Here is a 16,871-nt window from a genome sequence, read left to right on the forward strand (position 1 = left end):
TTGCTGTGGTGAACCTGTCTCCCAACGGGACTGCTCCAGCAGCTAGGAACAGCAGGAGCGTAGACGTATTGGAGTCCCACCTTCCCTCCCTTGTCGCACATTGTTGTTCTTTGGGGCTTAACTGTGCTGTATGGCCCCTTGGCTTTCCTCCAGCACTTCTGCCCACCATTTCCTTCGCTGTTCTCCTGGCAGGATTTCCTTCTTGGGGAAACTTTCATGATCACAGTCCCTATCAGTGACTGCCCCCAGTCTCCAGGGCATGGCATACAAATACCTACTCATCAGAAAAATCTCATGGTTTGACATCTTGGGTACAAGACCCTTCTGTCACGATGAGTGGTCTCGAAACTCCACCTGGACAAATGCTCCCTCCTGGTTCCTCAGTGGAAGCTGAACCTTTATATCTTGAACTGGCCTAAAATCTGCTCTTAGTTGGCCCAGTTTTTCATGAACTCTGGTGGATATACAGTGGCCAGAAGAAGACTTTTTGGGCAGTTGCAAGTGCATCAGTTGGTCCTTCTCTGTTCCCGCATTGCGTGCCTCTCTCAAATGTGCAATCTTGCTTCTGTGAAGGCATCCTCAGCTCCTCCTGAGCAGAGAGTAAAGCATGAGGATTACTGCATTTCCCCCTCCTTAGTTTCTTACTGTTCCCATTCAATCCCCCTTTCAGATGAGCAGATGGCTGACAATTCTTTCATCATGCTCTTGCACAGCCCCAAGTATCCAAGCCCTCCAGTGGAAGTAAAAGAACAGCACAGTATAACTCAGTGCAGTATAAATAAGAGGTAAATCTCCTGTCTGTAACATATGATACGGTGATGACATATCCTCCCTCCCTAGATGGTTTTTATTGAGGCTTCTTGGATTATCAGGTGGGTCAGAGTGCACAGAACGTATTAATTAAAGTTGTGAAGCCTGGGCTCAGCACAAAACTCTCTCGTGCATCGCAGTAACGGATGGGAAGTCCTGATGTTCTTGTCCAAAACTCTAGCATCTCCATGCTAACAGACCCTCCCTGTCAGCTGGCCATGAGTGATAACTTCTTTCCCCTTGTAAAGTCGAAGAGTTAATTTGTTATCCTCCAGATGGGGCTGAGAAGATGTGCAGCCACGCGTTCACCTGCTAGACACATGAAAAGATCTGTATGTTCTACTGTGTTCTGCTGTTCTCTATAACGTGCTGCCACTGTGTGAGGAAACAAACACCGATACGCTTAAAAACAAAATAAGCAAAAGCCTTGCATATTTACTTTCACTCTTGCTTAAGTGTCTCACCACCAGTATGAACAACTAATATGAAGCAGTATGCAAACCCTATTTTAATGAATGCTATAAATACCTGAAAATCAAATCATTAGAGATAAAGAATACGGAAGTCTCTTGGAAATAGAGACATAATTTTGATATAGATTTCAGTTTTATTTCATGAAACAAAATTCTGTATTGCTAATGCATTAGGTATTTTATTTTCATGAAGTTTATATCCATCGTGAATATTAAATCCATATTTTTGAAGGCGAGCAAGTAACAAAATTGGAGCACACAAAAGCTGAGATTTTTGAACAGTGAGGTATTTTTCAGTACTGGATATCCAAGAGCACTTTCTGCTCCTTCATCCTCAGTGCTGATGAAGATGCAAGGCAAGTTGTTTTATGGAACCTATTAAGAGCTTTCCCTTCCTTTCTTATTTTCTACTTTTCATTTGGGATGTGTTCAGTAAAGACAGTCTATATTATATATCTGCCCCTGTTTGGTGTATGTCTGACTTGGGCTGAACATAGCCCTACCATTGCTGGCTTTGTTAAGCCGCCCAAGATCTGTCTGATGCAGCACAAACAAAACGTTTGCTTAGGATTCAATTTCAAGAAGGAGCAGCTGCTGAGTTGCAATAATATCTTCCTCCGTGATGCACATCCCCACTTGTTCCGCTGTTTCTCAGCCAGCGCAGTCTCATTTCCTCACCCAGTGCCAGGACTCCTCTTGATTTTGGACAGCCTGTTAACTTTTCTGTTCCACCGTTCTCCATTTTCTGCTTAAATTTTCTCTTTCTCCAGTGGTCTTTCTACCTGTCCTTTTAAACCCTGGCCACATGCACTTGGCATGGGCCCTGGAGCAAGTAGGAAGGGACCCCTCCAGCATCTTCACCTCCACCCTCAGACCTCTGCACTCACCTCCACCTCTCTGAGCTCACCGTGCATGAGGCTGGGATCCCACAAACACTGCACTTCACTTCGCAGTCAGTCCATGCCACTGAAAGTGTGGGCAGCCTTCAGCAGAACCTCTTGGAGATAAGGACATGTCTCACTTGTATCTGGCACATCTTTGTTGACTGGCATTAGTGCAGACTGCAGTAGGTAGGAGTCATGGCTAGGCATCCTTCTTCTTCATTTTTTAACCAGGAGGTAGATCTCCTCCATGTTATTTCATCTTCTTTGCCTTCCCTACTGTTTTCACACAGATGTATATGTGGCCGAGAACACTGCAGACTGGACAAGACAGTCAGCATTGGCTCCATTTATTCTTTGCTAAATTCATGGACATCGTAAGAAGTCCAGGCTCTTCCTGATGATGCTTTTCCTTCTCTTGACAACTTGGCAGCCTCGTGGGCAGTCTGTGTGATGGTGACCAATGCCAGGAGTGTTGGGGGCCTGTTCGTAGCAAACTGTGGTCCAGATGCCTACAATAGCAAGTCAATAGCAGAACCTTTATCCTTATGCATTGGATCAATTTCTTATTTCTCAAGCATCAGAAATGCGCTTACAGTTGGCATTAAGCTGGAGAAAAGGTGCTTGTGGGTATAAATGTAGAAGCAAGTTTACTTTACTTACAGCTTGTTTTAATGTTAATATTAAGCTACCACAGTTGAATAGGTTAGACTCTATTTAAGTCTTGACATTCCCATCCACAACTACTCAGTCGTAAAAATAAGGTTTCAGGACTGGTCTTACAGTACAAAGTGTCTCCTGTGGAGTGAGGCAAAAAAGGAGGGCACTTATTCCACCGAAAGAGTTAACACTAAGTGAGTTTGACTGTCTTCTGTGTTAATGGAAGGCTTTTTCTCCAGCTATTTTTAGTCTGTTCCAGCAGTGTATCCCACTGTGGTCTGGTATGCAAGAGCGTTGCTGTGAGGTTTGCAAACACTTGTATTTCTGTGTTGTAAGAACAGAGCGTTTGTGTGTTATTGGAGCGTGTGTTCCTTCGGCGACTGAAAGGAAGGGCAGACCACGCATGTGATCCATGCACATGTTTATTGTTGCCTGTGAATAACCATGTACAGCAAATGGGCTCGGGAAGAAAGCTTGTTAGCAGATGTCGTCATGGCCCTTCCAATTTATAAATATGAGCCTTGACATTTATATTTTCCATATCCAGGGCTTTCACTAGCCAGATGTTCTGAGGATTGGCTCCTTGGAGCCTTTAACTTTGACTCCTATAGCATGTTGTCTATCACACACACGCAAAAAATAAAACCGTATTTCTGGCTCCTATCAAACAGATAAAAGAAGGGAAAATTCACTGAGTACCCCCAGGTAAAGGGAATTCTTCTAAATCTGAAATGCACTTTAACACAGCTCAACAAAACACTTTGCGTTCACTCAGCTGAAAAATAAGTTGTCTGGTTTAACAGGCAGAGAAAATTCAATACACGGTAGCACTCTGCCCTGCTGTTTGGGGCGGGTGAAGAGTGTGGTTTGTGTTAAACTCGCAAGGCTGACAGCAGTTGCAGACACTGTAAGAAGCACTGCGTGGGCTCGTGCCCAGGGTGAGCTGGATTCCTTAAACACAGAAGTGGGTGGTAAAGCACCTGTGCTCCCTAAATTGCAATTCTTGATACAGAGGTTTTTCCTTTAGCAAGTGTTGTGTTTTCACTATCGAGCGGGGTGGTGGCCAGCTCCACGTTTGGGCTCCTAACTTACAGCGCTACTCACCTGACAAAATGTGGCTGTTTCCATCTCCTTCAAAGCGAACTGAATTGCTCCCTGGACTGGTACAGCTGGCACTGACCCCGCAGGGAGGTTGGACCCCTGTGCACGTGAGGTTTGGAGCTTTTGGGGTCAGGAGCAACATGTTTCCCCACTGCTCAGTCTATGGAAGCAGCAGAGACCCATCCATGCCATGGCTGCTCCTTGCACTGCACCCGTCAGGGAGAAGAGTTAGTAGAGTTGTCTCAAAAGCTGGGTTTGGGTTGAAGATGGGACCTCTGAAAGGGCACTGCTTGCTGCGTTACTGGCTGGCTGCCTTTCTGCCCCAGGGATACGCAGATGTGTTGAAGAGATCAGTTACCATCTAAAAGTCAGAACAGACCTTCTCAAACACTGCAGCCCCAAGTTGGACTTAGTATATATTTGAGCGATCTTTGTATCTAGCAGTATCTAAGCCCCGAAAGATTGCAAATCTGCAGTTCCTCAAGGTAAAGCTCCAGACTTAGTAGAGCTACATAAAATCCATAAAATGTAAAAAACTTCATCTTCCAGTTGAGTTACCTTAAAGAAAAAGAAATGTCTTTAAAATTCAGTGGAAATGCAAATGCACAACACTGTCAATGCTAGCCCAAAGGAAAAGGGTAAGGGATATGGGATTTATTTCTGGTTCTGCTATTCCCATTCTGACTAGTGAGTTTCATGCCCCGTGAAATTAAGTGAAGAAAAGCATGACAGTGAGGAAGACGACATATACTGTTGTGGTGGGCAGCTGGTTTACAGGAGGGGTTTAACCACAGTTATACTGTGGTAGGGGGTTTATCTAAGACGACAGATTCGTTGTAGAGTGAAACGGGAGGAAATCTGACTCCTTGACACTGCCGGCAGCGCGGGCTGCACTGCGTGCTGGAAACCCAGCAGGACCCCACAGGGCAGCTGTGGTCTAAGTCCAGTTACTCACTGGGGTGAAGGAGAAGTAGGATTTATTTAAATTCATATGGGTTTAATGCTATAAAAGCTGGGTTCCTGCAATTATGAAAATGCCAGGCCAAATTCTGATTTCACTCAGATCTCCTCTTTACAATTCCTGAATAATTTAACTGAACAAAGTAAGCATTATACCTGGGGCCTGAGCCCGTGATGCTGGAAGGCGAGGGAGCCAGGCCTATTGCCTGTGAGCTGCTGGGTGCCAGGGATGCCTCCCGTAGCAGTAACGTGGAGAGACGTGGTGCTCAGTTTTGCAGAAACACTTCAGGGTCTGGGCTATGACACCCAGTAGGCAAAGCTTTTGCAGCCTTTCCAGCCCTGCAGGCCAGCAAGCAGCTTTTTATGAGCCACCGATGACATCTCATGGCTTTCAGAGGGTTTGGAAGTGCTTATGGAGAAGGAGTTTATGCTGTGGCTGGTATCACCATAGCTTCTTTGCAAGCAGCAGGAGGAACCCAAACCTTGTGGGCAATGCAACAATTTAATGTCCTTGGCATTTCTGCCTGGTAGATATGCCTTAGGAACCTTTTTTTTATTTTGAGAGTGGGTCTGTTGGAAAGAAGAAGAAGCCAGTTCGGTGGAACAAGCTTGAATTCAATACTGCTCTGTGCTGGTTTTGGCTGGGATAGAGTTAATTTTCTTCATAGTAGCTGGTATGGGGCTATGTTTTGGATTTGTGCTGAAAACAGGGTTGATAACACAGGGATGTTTTAGTCCCTGCTGAGCAGGGCTTACACAGAGCCAAGGCCTTTTCTGCTCCTCGCCCCACCCCACCCGCGATGGGCTGGGGGGGGCACAAGGAGCTGGGAGGGAGCACAGCTGGGACAGCTGACCCCGGACGAAGGGCGGGGGGTCATTGGGAGTGATGGCATTTGTCTTCCCAAGTCACTGTTATGCGTGATGGAGCCCTGCTTTCCTGGGGATGGCTGAGCACCCGCCTGCCGGTGGGAAGCAGGGAATGAATTCCTTGCTTTGCTTTGCTCGGGTGCGCGGCTTTTGCTTTACCTGTTAAACTGTCTTTATCTCAACCCACGAGTTTTCTCACTTTGACTCGTCTGATTCTCTCCCCCACCCCACCAGGGGGGAGTGAGTGAGCAGCTGCGTGGGGCTTGATTGCCGTCTGGGGTTAAACCACGATATGCTCCAAATAGCAGGTTCAAAGATCTGACCCAACCTTAATTATTCTTACTAAGAGAGACTCTGGAAAAATACTAGCAGTTGAGCAGGAAAGTGAGCCCAGCAAATTAGAGAGAAAAATGTGATACAGACTAAGTGGATAGAAAAACTGTTACGTGGAGATGGAAAAAGAACAGGGAGAAGGAAAAAGAAAATCAAAATCAAATGGAAAAATGCAGTATATTGAACATCCATTCAAGCCAGTTTATATTTTGGTTGGTTGTTCTGTTCCTTAATACATTGCACAGGCATCTTCTTAGCTGTGTCTTAGAGAACAGTCTTGGAGAAAATACTTAATTTGACAGGATGTTTTAGGTATTTCCCCACTCCTGCCTCTTCTAAATCATTTTAAAATCTGGAGGGGAAAGTCGATATCTTTTACAGTGTTTAACAAGAAAGTGACAGGGTCAAATATATACATCTTTATGAATGTATGTGTTCCCCAAGCACATCTAAACATGCATGGTTAATTCTGTGCATCTGCAAAATATATTTGAGCCATAGGGCCCACACAATGCCAAACAAACACTTGAGTGCACATAGGAGAGGGCAGACCGAGTCATTCTGTTTCTAATTTATTGAAAGGTTGAGACCAAGATATAAAATATGGATTAAGATTTTGACCACCCCAAAAATGCAAATTGTTTTGCATGTGGGGCTCTATTGGTGAGAGCAGGCAGTTTACAAAATATGGACAAAAGATAGATATTCTGCTCGTGCCTGGGATTTGGTTCAAAACCACCTGATTGCAGCATCATCAAATGAACTCTTTACGTGTTGTATATCAGCAGGTCACCCAAAAATCTTCACAGATTGCATCACTGGCAAGATTTTTACCATACCAAGCCCCTTGATGTGCCATGGTGATGAGTGCCTTAATTGCACGTACAAATCAGGTACACAGCCAGATGTGTGCGGTGGGTGGGGGTGAGTTCGTGGATGTTTCTGAGCCCACATCAGTATTTAGACTATCATGAACACATCCTGGCGCAGATATCTGTACAGAACTGGTGAAACAAAGGGCTCTGAGCTACCTCTTAGCAAGGGCCAGGCCCTGGGTGAAACTGGGATGCATTATCCCAGCTCTGTGATTGCCTCGTCCCAGCGCAGAATCACGGGGGGATATTCTTAGGATATTAGAGAATCATCAAAGCATTTCTTAGACGGGCAAAGGAAAGAGCTAATGTTGTCATCTCCTGGACCACCCAGACACTCTACAACAAATCATGAGTCTTCAGCTACAGTATCTTGAATTATTGTTCACAGGGATTTTAAAGAATTTAATTTCTTTTTTTTCCCTCTTTTTTTGCCTTTTTTTTTTTCTTTTTTAAAGGATGACATGTAGTTTCCTGACGGGCTGGTTTTAATAAGGTCGAAATCTTTGTTGTTGCCAAATCAGAGAGGAATATAACATCTTTAAGTCATTAGATGGGAATGGGGTAATTACTCAGAGGGTGTGCTTCAAAGGTTATTGGTTTTTACAATGTTCTGTGTTTTTACACCATTCTGCAGTTGTCTGGAAAGGGGTGGCGTGCCTGATTCTGCTGCTGCCACATGTGTGGGTGCAGGATTTGCATTTGCAGGGTTCTCCTGAAGGATTTCAGGGCAGGCAGTTGAAAAGGGCCATACGCAGTCTCCTCTGGGGATGGGGGAAAGCTAAACCTGACCGCGAGGTGCAGGAAACTTTCCCACATGCTGAAAGTTCACTTCAGAAAAGGGCCCTCGGGCTGTGCTGGAGTTGTTTCTCACCTGCTCCTTCCCTACCTGCCAGATCCATCCTCGTGTCCACCTTTGCATGCGTGTGTCCCCATGCTTGGGGGACCCTCAGGCTGCATCGCTGTGACAGCAAACTCCTCGCCTCCTCTCCCCTGTCTCTGACGCAGGAGTCCCCACTGCCCCTGTCCCTTCCCATCCCATCCCCGTCCCTTCCTCTGACCCCACAGCAGATGATACGCTTTGCCTTAACAACATGACATACCCGTGGCTTTAGGATGCCCCTGGTAGCGCTCAGCCTCACTGCAGGTCAATGTCACTCCAGGGCTGAATTTGTCATCATGGAGGTATTTTGCAGGTGGCCTGGGCAATTGGGACCTGCAAATCACAGGGAGAGCCTGCAAAACGCTTCACGTTGGGTTAATGCTGGTGGTGTCACACTAACGCTTCAAGGTCTTGACTCAGATCAGAGTCAGGGGAGTAATAGAAGTAAAGTGATTTAACGAGGTTTTGATGGTTCCTTGGTGGGTGACACAGGGATAAAAAACAAATCTCCTGGCTTCCAGCCCATGGCCCATCCAGAGAGGGAGTCAAAACTGCACCAGAGGCATTTGAGCTGGATTTCAGCACTGAGCCTCCTCCTGCTTACACCAGCATGGCCTCCCTGGAGCCACTGGGCTAAGCAAGCCACCTTCTTCTCCTTCATGTCAAAGTTCAGAGCCAAGACCCCAAACAGAGGACACCAGCCCCTGCCATGCCCATTGTTGGGGAGCTGCTATGGGACCAGGGAGAGGAGCTGTGTCCCCACCAGGCACTGCTTTTTGTGCTGCAGAATTGGCAGTTTTCCTCTTCCTGTGGCCCCATCCCAGTTTAGGAACCTGTCCTTACCAGTCAAAGCCCTCACTGGGGTTAGAGCTTGGCTGAGGTTTGGGAGACCAGAATTCCAAAGATCTTCAGAAGCAGGTCATCTCGCCTACCTTATAGGCGTGCCTTTGTGAGGAAAGGATTGTCCTTTTGAGACATCTTGTTCCCCACGAACTAGAGCGGGAACACCGTTAAATAGCTCCAACTATAAGCCTGTGTCTGAGATAACTACAATTAATCCCACCCTTTAAATCCTGTTGAAGGCCAGGGCATCTGAAGGCCTGCCTGTGATTCTCCTTGATGGTGTCTTATGCAGGTGCTGCTGACAGCCTCGGGTCCTGTGTGTTCAGGAGGGGATGGTGCCTCACGTTGCTTGCCCAGCCATCCCATCCCTGCATGCAGTGTTCTGCTACCTGCCACCACCCTTCCTGCGCTTGAGCACAGGGTGACAGTGTGGCTCGGGTTCCTGGTATGCTCGTTCGTGGCTTTCTGTCCTTTCAGAGCCAATGCCTGGTGAAACTTGTGCGTCCTAACAAAGTGCAGGGCTGGGGGATTAGACCTCTATCAGCAGACAAGCACTGCCTTTTGCCTCTGCACGAGGGTTGGAGGCTCACAGGTGCCCGCTTCAAGGAGGGGAATTGCTCGCTGTCAGTCTCTAGAGGAGCCAGAGTGTTGAAATAAGGCTGGACTGGAGCTTGACATTCCTCTCACATGGAAAGATGGTTTCCATTTAAGTCTTGTCAGAAGGAGAGCTCAGATTGACAGTGACGGGATGTTGAAATGCTCCTGATGTTGTTGCCTGACCCCCTCCATCGATAGCGTGGCTGTAGCTGCCCCCCACCACTCTGCAGCTGTGATGCTTCCGGAGAGGGCAGATGCTCGCAATGTGGAAAGTGGCCAAAGATCTGGGCTCCCAATAACCCCGGGTAAAGGGAAAATAGTAGAGATAAGACTCTTTGGCTCATCCCCTGTCTTCTCTGTTGGCCACAAACCAGCATGTGATATTGCTTACTCATTCAGACATGCAAAGGCAGTTTACTACACTACTGCAAATAAGTAGTGGCCTCCTCTGGACCAAAACTGGATTGTCTAATCAGATCCAGGTTGGATTATTATTTTTTTTTAATGAACTGAACCTTGTGAAAGCATGAGCCTCTTGGCCTTGATCCCACAAAGGACTTTAGTACGTGCTGAGTTGTAGGTATGTGAATACTAGCCTTGCTGGAAGTACTCGTGTGCTTGCAGTGCTTAGCATCCTGCTAGCCTGGGACCAAGAGGCTCAGCATCCTGCAGGATTTATCCCTCAGGCTGCAAGAATGGTGTCCATGAGGAAGGCAATGATGAAGAGACAGATGAAGCTTGGGGGAAATGGAGCCTATGCTGATCTAAAGAATCCCTTCCAGAAACACATCGAATAAGGGTATGAAAATTTCAGAAGATGGGGACTTCACATTCCTTTTAAGAGGTTACTCTAGTGGTTTTCACAGTTAAATCCTTGTGACTTGTATCTCGTGTGATTTTTTTCCCCCCAAGGTACTCTTTTTTCCTCTTGGTTGAGCACATATTCTTTTCTTTCAAACGTGTGGTCAGACTTCTTGCCAGCCAGCTTGTTTACATAGTGCAACGGGTTGGTCCCAGTACTTTAAGCAGATGTATTTTTCAAATCTTGATTAATAAATTTTGGTGACATAAATAGGTCTGGTTAGTTCCAAGAATAATTATCTTCACTAGCAGAACATTATTTCTGATCACCAGAAAAATAATGTGATCAACTCCTTTCACATCTGTTCATTAAATGAAAAGGAGAAAAATAGGGCAAAATTTGTTTGAAAAGAAACAGGAAGCATATGCTTAATATCACTTAAAAAAACCCTAGCCATCATAAGGTTAACATCAAATCACAAATGCAAAACAGCCATTATTGTATTTACTCAGAAATTTTTTTTCCGTTTACTAGCTCTTTACATTTTCAATTGAAACATGCATTTTTTTCAGGGTTCAATCTATGCTGGCACATTCTCTTGATAAGCTTCTTTCATCAGATGCTATTCTCAGAAAGGCTGTCTGAGTCTACATTTGTTTACATTTATTAAAAATAGTTGTCATGTGTTTATGTAGTTCCTTTGATCCAGAAAAATCCCCAAACACTTTGTAAGTTATGTTTAAAAGGGTCACTTCCTCCACCCTGAGCAGAAACCGTGTTGGGAGCAAGGCATGGCAGCAGATTAAAAATGCATGGAAATATCACTATAATTCAGTCGGTCCCCACTCCCTCAGAGCACCATCAATTTTCCATCAGCTTCAGAACAGTTACTGGGACCATAAAAATGGTTTGGGCTTCGGGGGCAAAAAGGAATGAAAAGACCATCTTCCTAGAGATTACATATTTTTCATGCACTTTTCTTTTGTTTTGCAAATAAAGGAGCAGTGGTACCTACTGCACAAAGCATAGGGCTGGTAATATCTCGGCTAGATCTACCATTTCCAGTTTGGGGCATCTCATTGCAGAGAAGATGCAGATCCAGGGGAGAGTAGAAGAAAGGACGGAGGGAGAGCACCTGAGGACTTGAGGAGAAAGGAGGAGGGAATTGTTCGTTTAAAAGACAGAAGGCTGAGGTGAAACATGGTTAAGTCTTCAAAACACATGAAAGGCTGCTGAGAAGAGGAAAGGAATAAACCTGTCCCTGGGGACACGAGAAGTCACAAACTTGCGCTGTAGCAAGGAAAATTTGGTGAAACATTAGACAGTAACTCTGAACGTTGGGAATAGTGAAATGCTGGAATAGATGTCTGCAGGGACTCTGGAATTGCTATCATCGTAGGGGTTTTTTGAGATTGGATTAGACATAAATGTCAGGAAGGGTGTAGCTCTTGTTCCCGTCTTTGGGACAGATGGGCCAGAAAGTCCCTTTTGGTCCTGTCTTCTGTGATTGTGCTGTGGTGTCACATGTGGTCAGATGAGCCCTGCTTACATGTATAAGCCAAGTCACACTAAAAATTAGCTTGTGAGCTCCTTGCAAAGTCCTTGCAAGCTAAACCAGAACAGAAATTCCCCCAAAGGCTTGCATGTGTGTTTGTTTTATTTTTCACTGCCAAAATGCTCCCCAGTCATCAAGGTGCTTCAGCATGCCCCCAGCGCAGAGGACTTGAATCGTGTAATTGGATTCAGTAGGGTCTGTTCACAAAGCCTCTGCCTGGGGCCCCATTTTTTGGGAAAGTTTTACATGTTCTAATGATGGTAAGACAATGTATGACTAATGCACTGATTTGAAAAACTGCCCTATTATCTGATCAAAAGTACAAGCTCATGAATATGATACCGCAGGTCATTTGGCTAAAAGATACCTGGAGTCTTCCAAATTTTTAAAACAATCCCATACACAGAAGCAAAAAATAGAGGTACGAACAGTGGAGCCAGTGGTTGCCTGTTCACCACAGATCATATGGAATGTTTTATTAAAGATATTTTTATCAGACACAAAAGACTGAAATACAGAATATCCTGGGCTGGCAAGAGAAGGCGTGATAATAATTTAGATTATTATCCCTCAGATCTGTGATTCATTTTTATTATTCTCTATGTTCATTTCAAGAATGATCAAAACCTCCCTGAGGACAATGGAAGTTTCCAGTTGAGTTCAGGGGACTCTGCTGCTGCTTTCATCCTTAGGGAAGGTCCAAGGGTCAGTGAGATCCTATGTGCACATGCAAACATGCTCAGAGGGAGTTTGGAGAAGTCATGTCCTGATGCCAGGGCCACCTCTAAGATTAGGTTGTATCCAACCTGGCTGTCTAGGTCCCCTCTGTAACCCCTGGGAAAAGAAAGACCCTGAGCAAGAGTAAGTACCCCCTAGAGACCTGCGCTGGAGTGAGGTGGACCACCTTCTGGAGAGGTTTCTCTCCCCATTCCCTATAGAAACAGCCTGGTTACAAACTTGGAGCTTTTACAAGTTTTGTAGCATTTGGTAAAAGGGATCATCCTCTTTAAATATCTCTAACCCACCTTGTTAGTCAGGTAGGATGCTAGAAGTAAAGTTGCATTTAAGAAAATGCCCTGTAGGGATAAGCTGTGATTCATCTGCTGTTATCATGCTTTGTACACATTAATGGAAGCGGCGTGTTCTTCTCTTGTAAAGCACTTAAAGGCTTTTTAAAAACAAACAACCCCACTGAACAGTATTTATCTTAACAAGGAAGCCTTTATAGAAATCTAATGTCTTTTGACAGGAAACTCTGGGATTTTAAGTAAACCATAGGGTTTTTTTCCCAAAAAATACTTGTTTTCAAGGGCAAAAAAAAAAAAACCAACAAAAGACCAACAAAACATTTCTGGCAGTTGACTAGAAAATGGAAAATTCATATGGAAATATAAAATGTTGATTTAAGGCTGCTTTAGGAATCCCTTAGAGGTCGTTTGCTGATGAATGGGCTCATGATTCTTTTATGGGTTCCCTGGCCAGCCTGTGTCCCCCATCGGACATCTCACACAATACGTCCCCGAAGTGCGGAAGGACAGCTTGCGCAAGGGACATTGCAGCCTCAGTGGAGGATCAAGCCCATAGAATGTTTCAGGAGCAGGATACACCCAAACTGGAAGTCTAAATGGCATTTTAGCAATGTTTTTTAAGTTGAAATTGAAACCCAGACCCTCCTTGCAGTTTGAAATTTAGTTTAGGGCTAAATTGTGTATTTCTATAAAGTGACAAACAGCAACTAAAAGACAAGTACAAGCAGCTACCCATACTTACCTTAGGGAAAACTGGTACAGGGGAAAAATCCCAAAGTTGTGAACCCGCTGTCAGTGTTGCCAGATCTGTGCACCACAGCGTCACTCAACAGGATAAATGAGATGGGGATCAGAAGTTGGAGCATGGCTGCATTTCTGTTGAATTACTCAGAGCATGCAGTCCCTAGTTTTGTCAGAAGTATGCTTTAAGGATGCTTTGTATTTGCTGTGAGAAGGCCGTTAGTGCTTCATGTTACATATATTACAGGAGCTTGGATAGACAGCGCCTAATCGGGTATCGTTCTTGCCAGCGCTAAATTAACCACTCAAAAAAGCTGGACAAATGTGAAACAGCGGCGTTAGCTTATCCCAGATCAACTCTTTGTATTAAGTGACTGCAGCAGTTTTGATGCAATATAGCAGACGCGCTAAAGCTATGTGTCTTGTATCATCAGTTCCAGACATAAACCAACCACTCACCATGGGAATTTAGGTAAGAGCTTTCTCCAGCAAGGTTCAATTTCAGAATTTTCTATTTACAGCAGTTTGTTCCTCTGGAATGAGCAGCACTGCTTCTCACTGTCAAAGACCTAATACTGGTTCGATGGATTATCTGCTCCCCCAAAGCAATTCCCATGGCTTTCATTCTAGACTGCCTTTTCTTTTTACTCACACTTTAGTATTCGCACATTAGTTAAGATCACTTCTAGCTACAGAACAACCATCCCACCTGGAAGATGAGATGACAGTATAAAGGATGAGGGAAGAAATTAAATTAATTATCCCAAAACCCAGGGTGAAGTGTAATGTGCAGTGTTTGTCTATTAGACTTGATGTTGACCTGCGTGTGTGTTTACCAGTGCCCTCTTTTGGGTGGACCCTGATCTTCTCAGTTTGTGATTGACTCAACACATTTGAAGCATCTGAGCTGAAGGCTATCTTGTTATTGCTTAGACAGAAAAAGGCAAAAGCCTTCGGTGCTACTAAATTCTATTTCTGTGCAAGAATCTGGAGTAAGGTATTGTTCCTTTTATCTGATATTATGCAAGGAGCAGCCTTTTTCTTCCAAGGTCACTATCTAAATATTTATAGGACTCCATAGCTTCTTACCCCATAAAAAACTTATTTGACAGTCATTTTCAGTGCCTCCAAATCCCCTTTATGGAAGATTTTAAAAGCAATCCAGTGAATCTGCAGGTATTAGTGTCACATCTTGATTCCAGGGGAACTTGTCTTTTTTCTCCTTGCTCCTCAGCAGAATGCCTTGTTTTTAACTCCGGAATCCACCTTGCACAGTTTGCATGCTTGGTTGTGTTGCTTCATGACAACTGGTGGATTATGGATCATTCAGTAATGGATGCAATGGAAGCATTTTATGAAACAGAGATTCCAACGTAAAACTTCCAAATCAATTGTAAATGGACCTTTTTGACCTTCAGTGTCATGGGAATCATGATGAATTCCAACCTGCAAATTCAAATCAAAGTACTAACTCAAACTACAATCAATAAGCAATCACACTGCTGTTGAGGCAAATACACAGACAGGGAAACTTCACCCTGAGCCTGGGTTTGGCATTGTGATTTGATCCAAAATGGCTTAAAGCCAGGAAAAGAAACAAACCTGCTTGGTCTCCTCTGCTCAAGATTGTCAGTTGTGTAAGGGAATCCTGAGAAATACTTTATGGCTTGTGAAATAAGGGAAGGACATGTTTTGCGGCCTCTCCTGGACTTAGTATCCAGTCCATGGTGAGTAAGACATGTCTGTGAGACATGGCAAATTTTGAGACTTTTGGTGGCAAGAAGGTACCTAAGAACATAAGAATGAGGTCATCCCGGGTCAGCACAAAGATACATCAATCACAGTCTTTGATGCTGGCCAATAATGGATGCTTAAAAAAAAAAGAGTGCAATAAGTTCTATGTATCAATAGTGATCCCTCCTGTGGCTATATTCTACCAGCAGGCAGAAGCCGAGGGACATCCTGAATCAGCGCTGTTTCCAGGTCTTCACGCTTATCAGCCCCTGAGGCTCTCCCTGCTCATCTAACGTGTGCAAACAATAATTGTAATTGTCACCATTGTTATTACTACCACGTAGAATGACAGCTCACGGAGCAGAAATAAGGGTTCTCCTGTTTAATTTCCTTCTTTTGTGTTTTCTTTTAGCACCACCACGTTGCCTTCCTATATCAGGATAACCAATGGCTACATCACAGTCAAACCTCCCATTTGGATTTCAAACCGCCTGGATCAGAGACCGCGTTCAGATCGCCCATCCCAGCCTCAGCCTACAAGCTCAGCTTCAGCCAGCGTTTTGTGGCCATCAGTAACTTCTTCTCTCTGCGTGGCCATAGCTTCTTTTCTCCTGAATCTACTGCAGCCTTCCTGACCACATTAGTATTACGTGCAATCCCTTGGAATAGAGAAGAGAGATAATTTATGAACGAATTGGAGGTTAAGACAACAACCATTACAAGCTGGACCTTCTCAGTGAATCAGTAGTGCCTTCTAGCTGATTTTGTCTCTTTGCCCAGATACATTTTGAAACTTTAAAGCTTTATTGTAACACTGACTTACATCTTCTTTTTGTAGAAGGATCTTTATTTCCCATAGTGCTATGGGGTTTTGTAAAATATACATGTTCATATAAAGAAAAAAAAGAAAAAGAAAAAATGTATTTATTCAACTGGTAAACTTATTTTTTCCTGTTGTATATGTTAATAACATCCCTATTAATCAGTAGCGATGGTGAAACAGATAAATTAATATTTTCTATATTTGTCTTCTAACTGACACTGCAAATGTCTGAACTGACACCAAATGAATGGCTTCTTTGTTTCTTTAACTATTACTTTTTACAGCAACTGTCCAATAAGGTCATATCTGCTGAACTTCTTTATTCTACTTTTTTTAAAATCTCATTAGCATAGCTTACACTGAATAAAGCAGATCCTGCTCTCTGTGGCCTATGCCCATTAGAAAAATAGGTGCATTCTTAACTCAAAGTAGCTGCTACAACCTAAAATCCCAGTTATTTTTATATGACTTAGTAAGTCATTAGTCAAGATAACCCTCTAAGTTCTCCTGTTGTCTTTAACTAAACTATTTAACTTCTTTGGAAATTACCAATTTCCCTCTTTGCCCTGGGATTAATTCATTAGCTAACTCAAATTAAGACAGCTTCTTCTTAATAAAAAATTGCTTTTAAAGTCTGGAGTAATCCCACTGGAGTTATTTTCTTCTCTCCTTCATCTTATATAAACACAAGCCTACAACCTTCCCCAGCATAAATGAGAACAGAACTTGGTCTGTCTGTAGGGTATAAAGATATAGTATCCCGTTAATCTATAGAACTTCTTTGTACCAGTTGTATTAATGCAGATGGACAACCTGGAGGGCAAAAAACATCTACAAATTCCTCTTCATCTTGCTATTATTACGCTTAGAGCTGGAATCTCCATGCTGAATTATGGATTGTCCAAAAC

At 44.0% G+C, this 16,871-nt stretch overlaps 1 protein-coding gene across 1 annotated transcript in view; it reads left to right on the plus strand.

Annotated features, from left to right (window-relative positions):
- Nucleotides 1–15,775, plus strand: part of TRABD2B (TraB domain containing 2B) — a 294,690-nt gene extending 278,915 nt beyond the window's left edge. The window contains exon 7 of the mRNA XM_009635758.2: nt 15,553–15,775. Within this exon, the coding sequence (XP_009634053.1) occupies nt 15,553–15,775 (223 nt within the window). The remainder of the gene's footprint in view (nt 1–15,552) is intronic.
- Nucleotides 15,776–16,871: the final 1,096 nt, after the last annotated feature.

Source organism: Egretta garzetta, unplaced genomic scaffold, assembly GCF_000687185.1.
Source record: "Egretta garzetta isolate BGI_Z169 unplaced genomic scaffold, ASM68718v1 scaffold533, whole genome shotgun sequence".
NCBI classification, from domain to species: domain Eukaryota; kingdom Metazoa; phylum Chordata; class Aves; order Pelecaniformes; family Ardeidae; genus Egretta; species Egretta garzetta.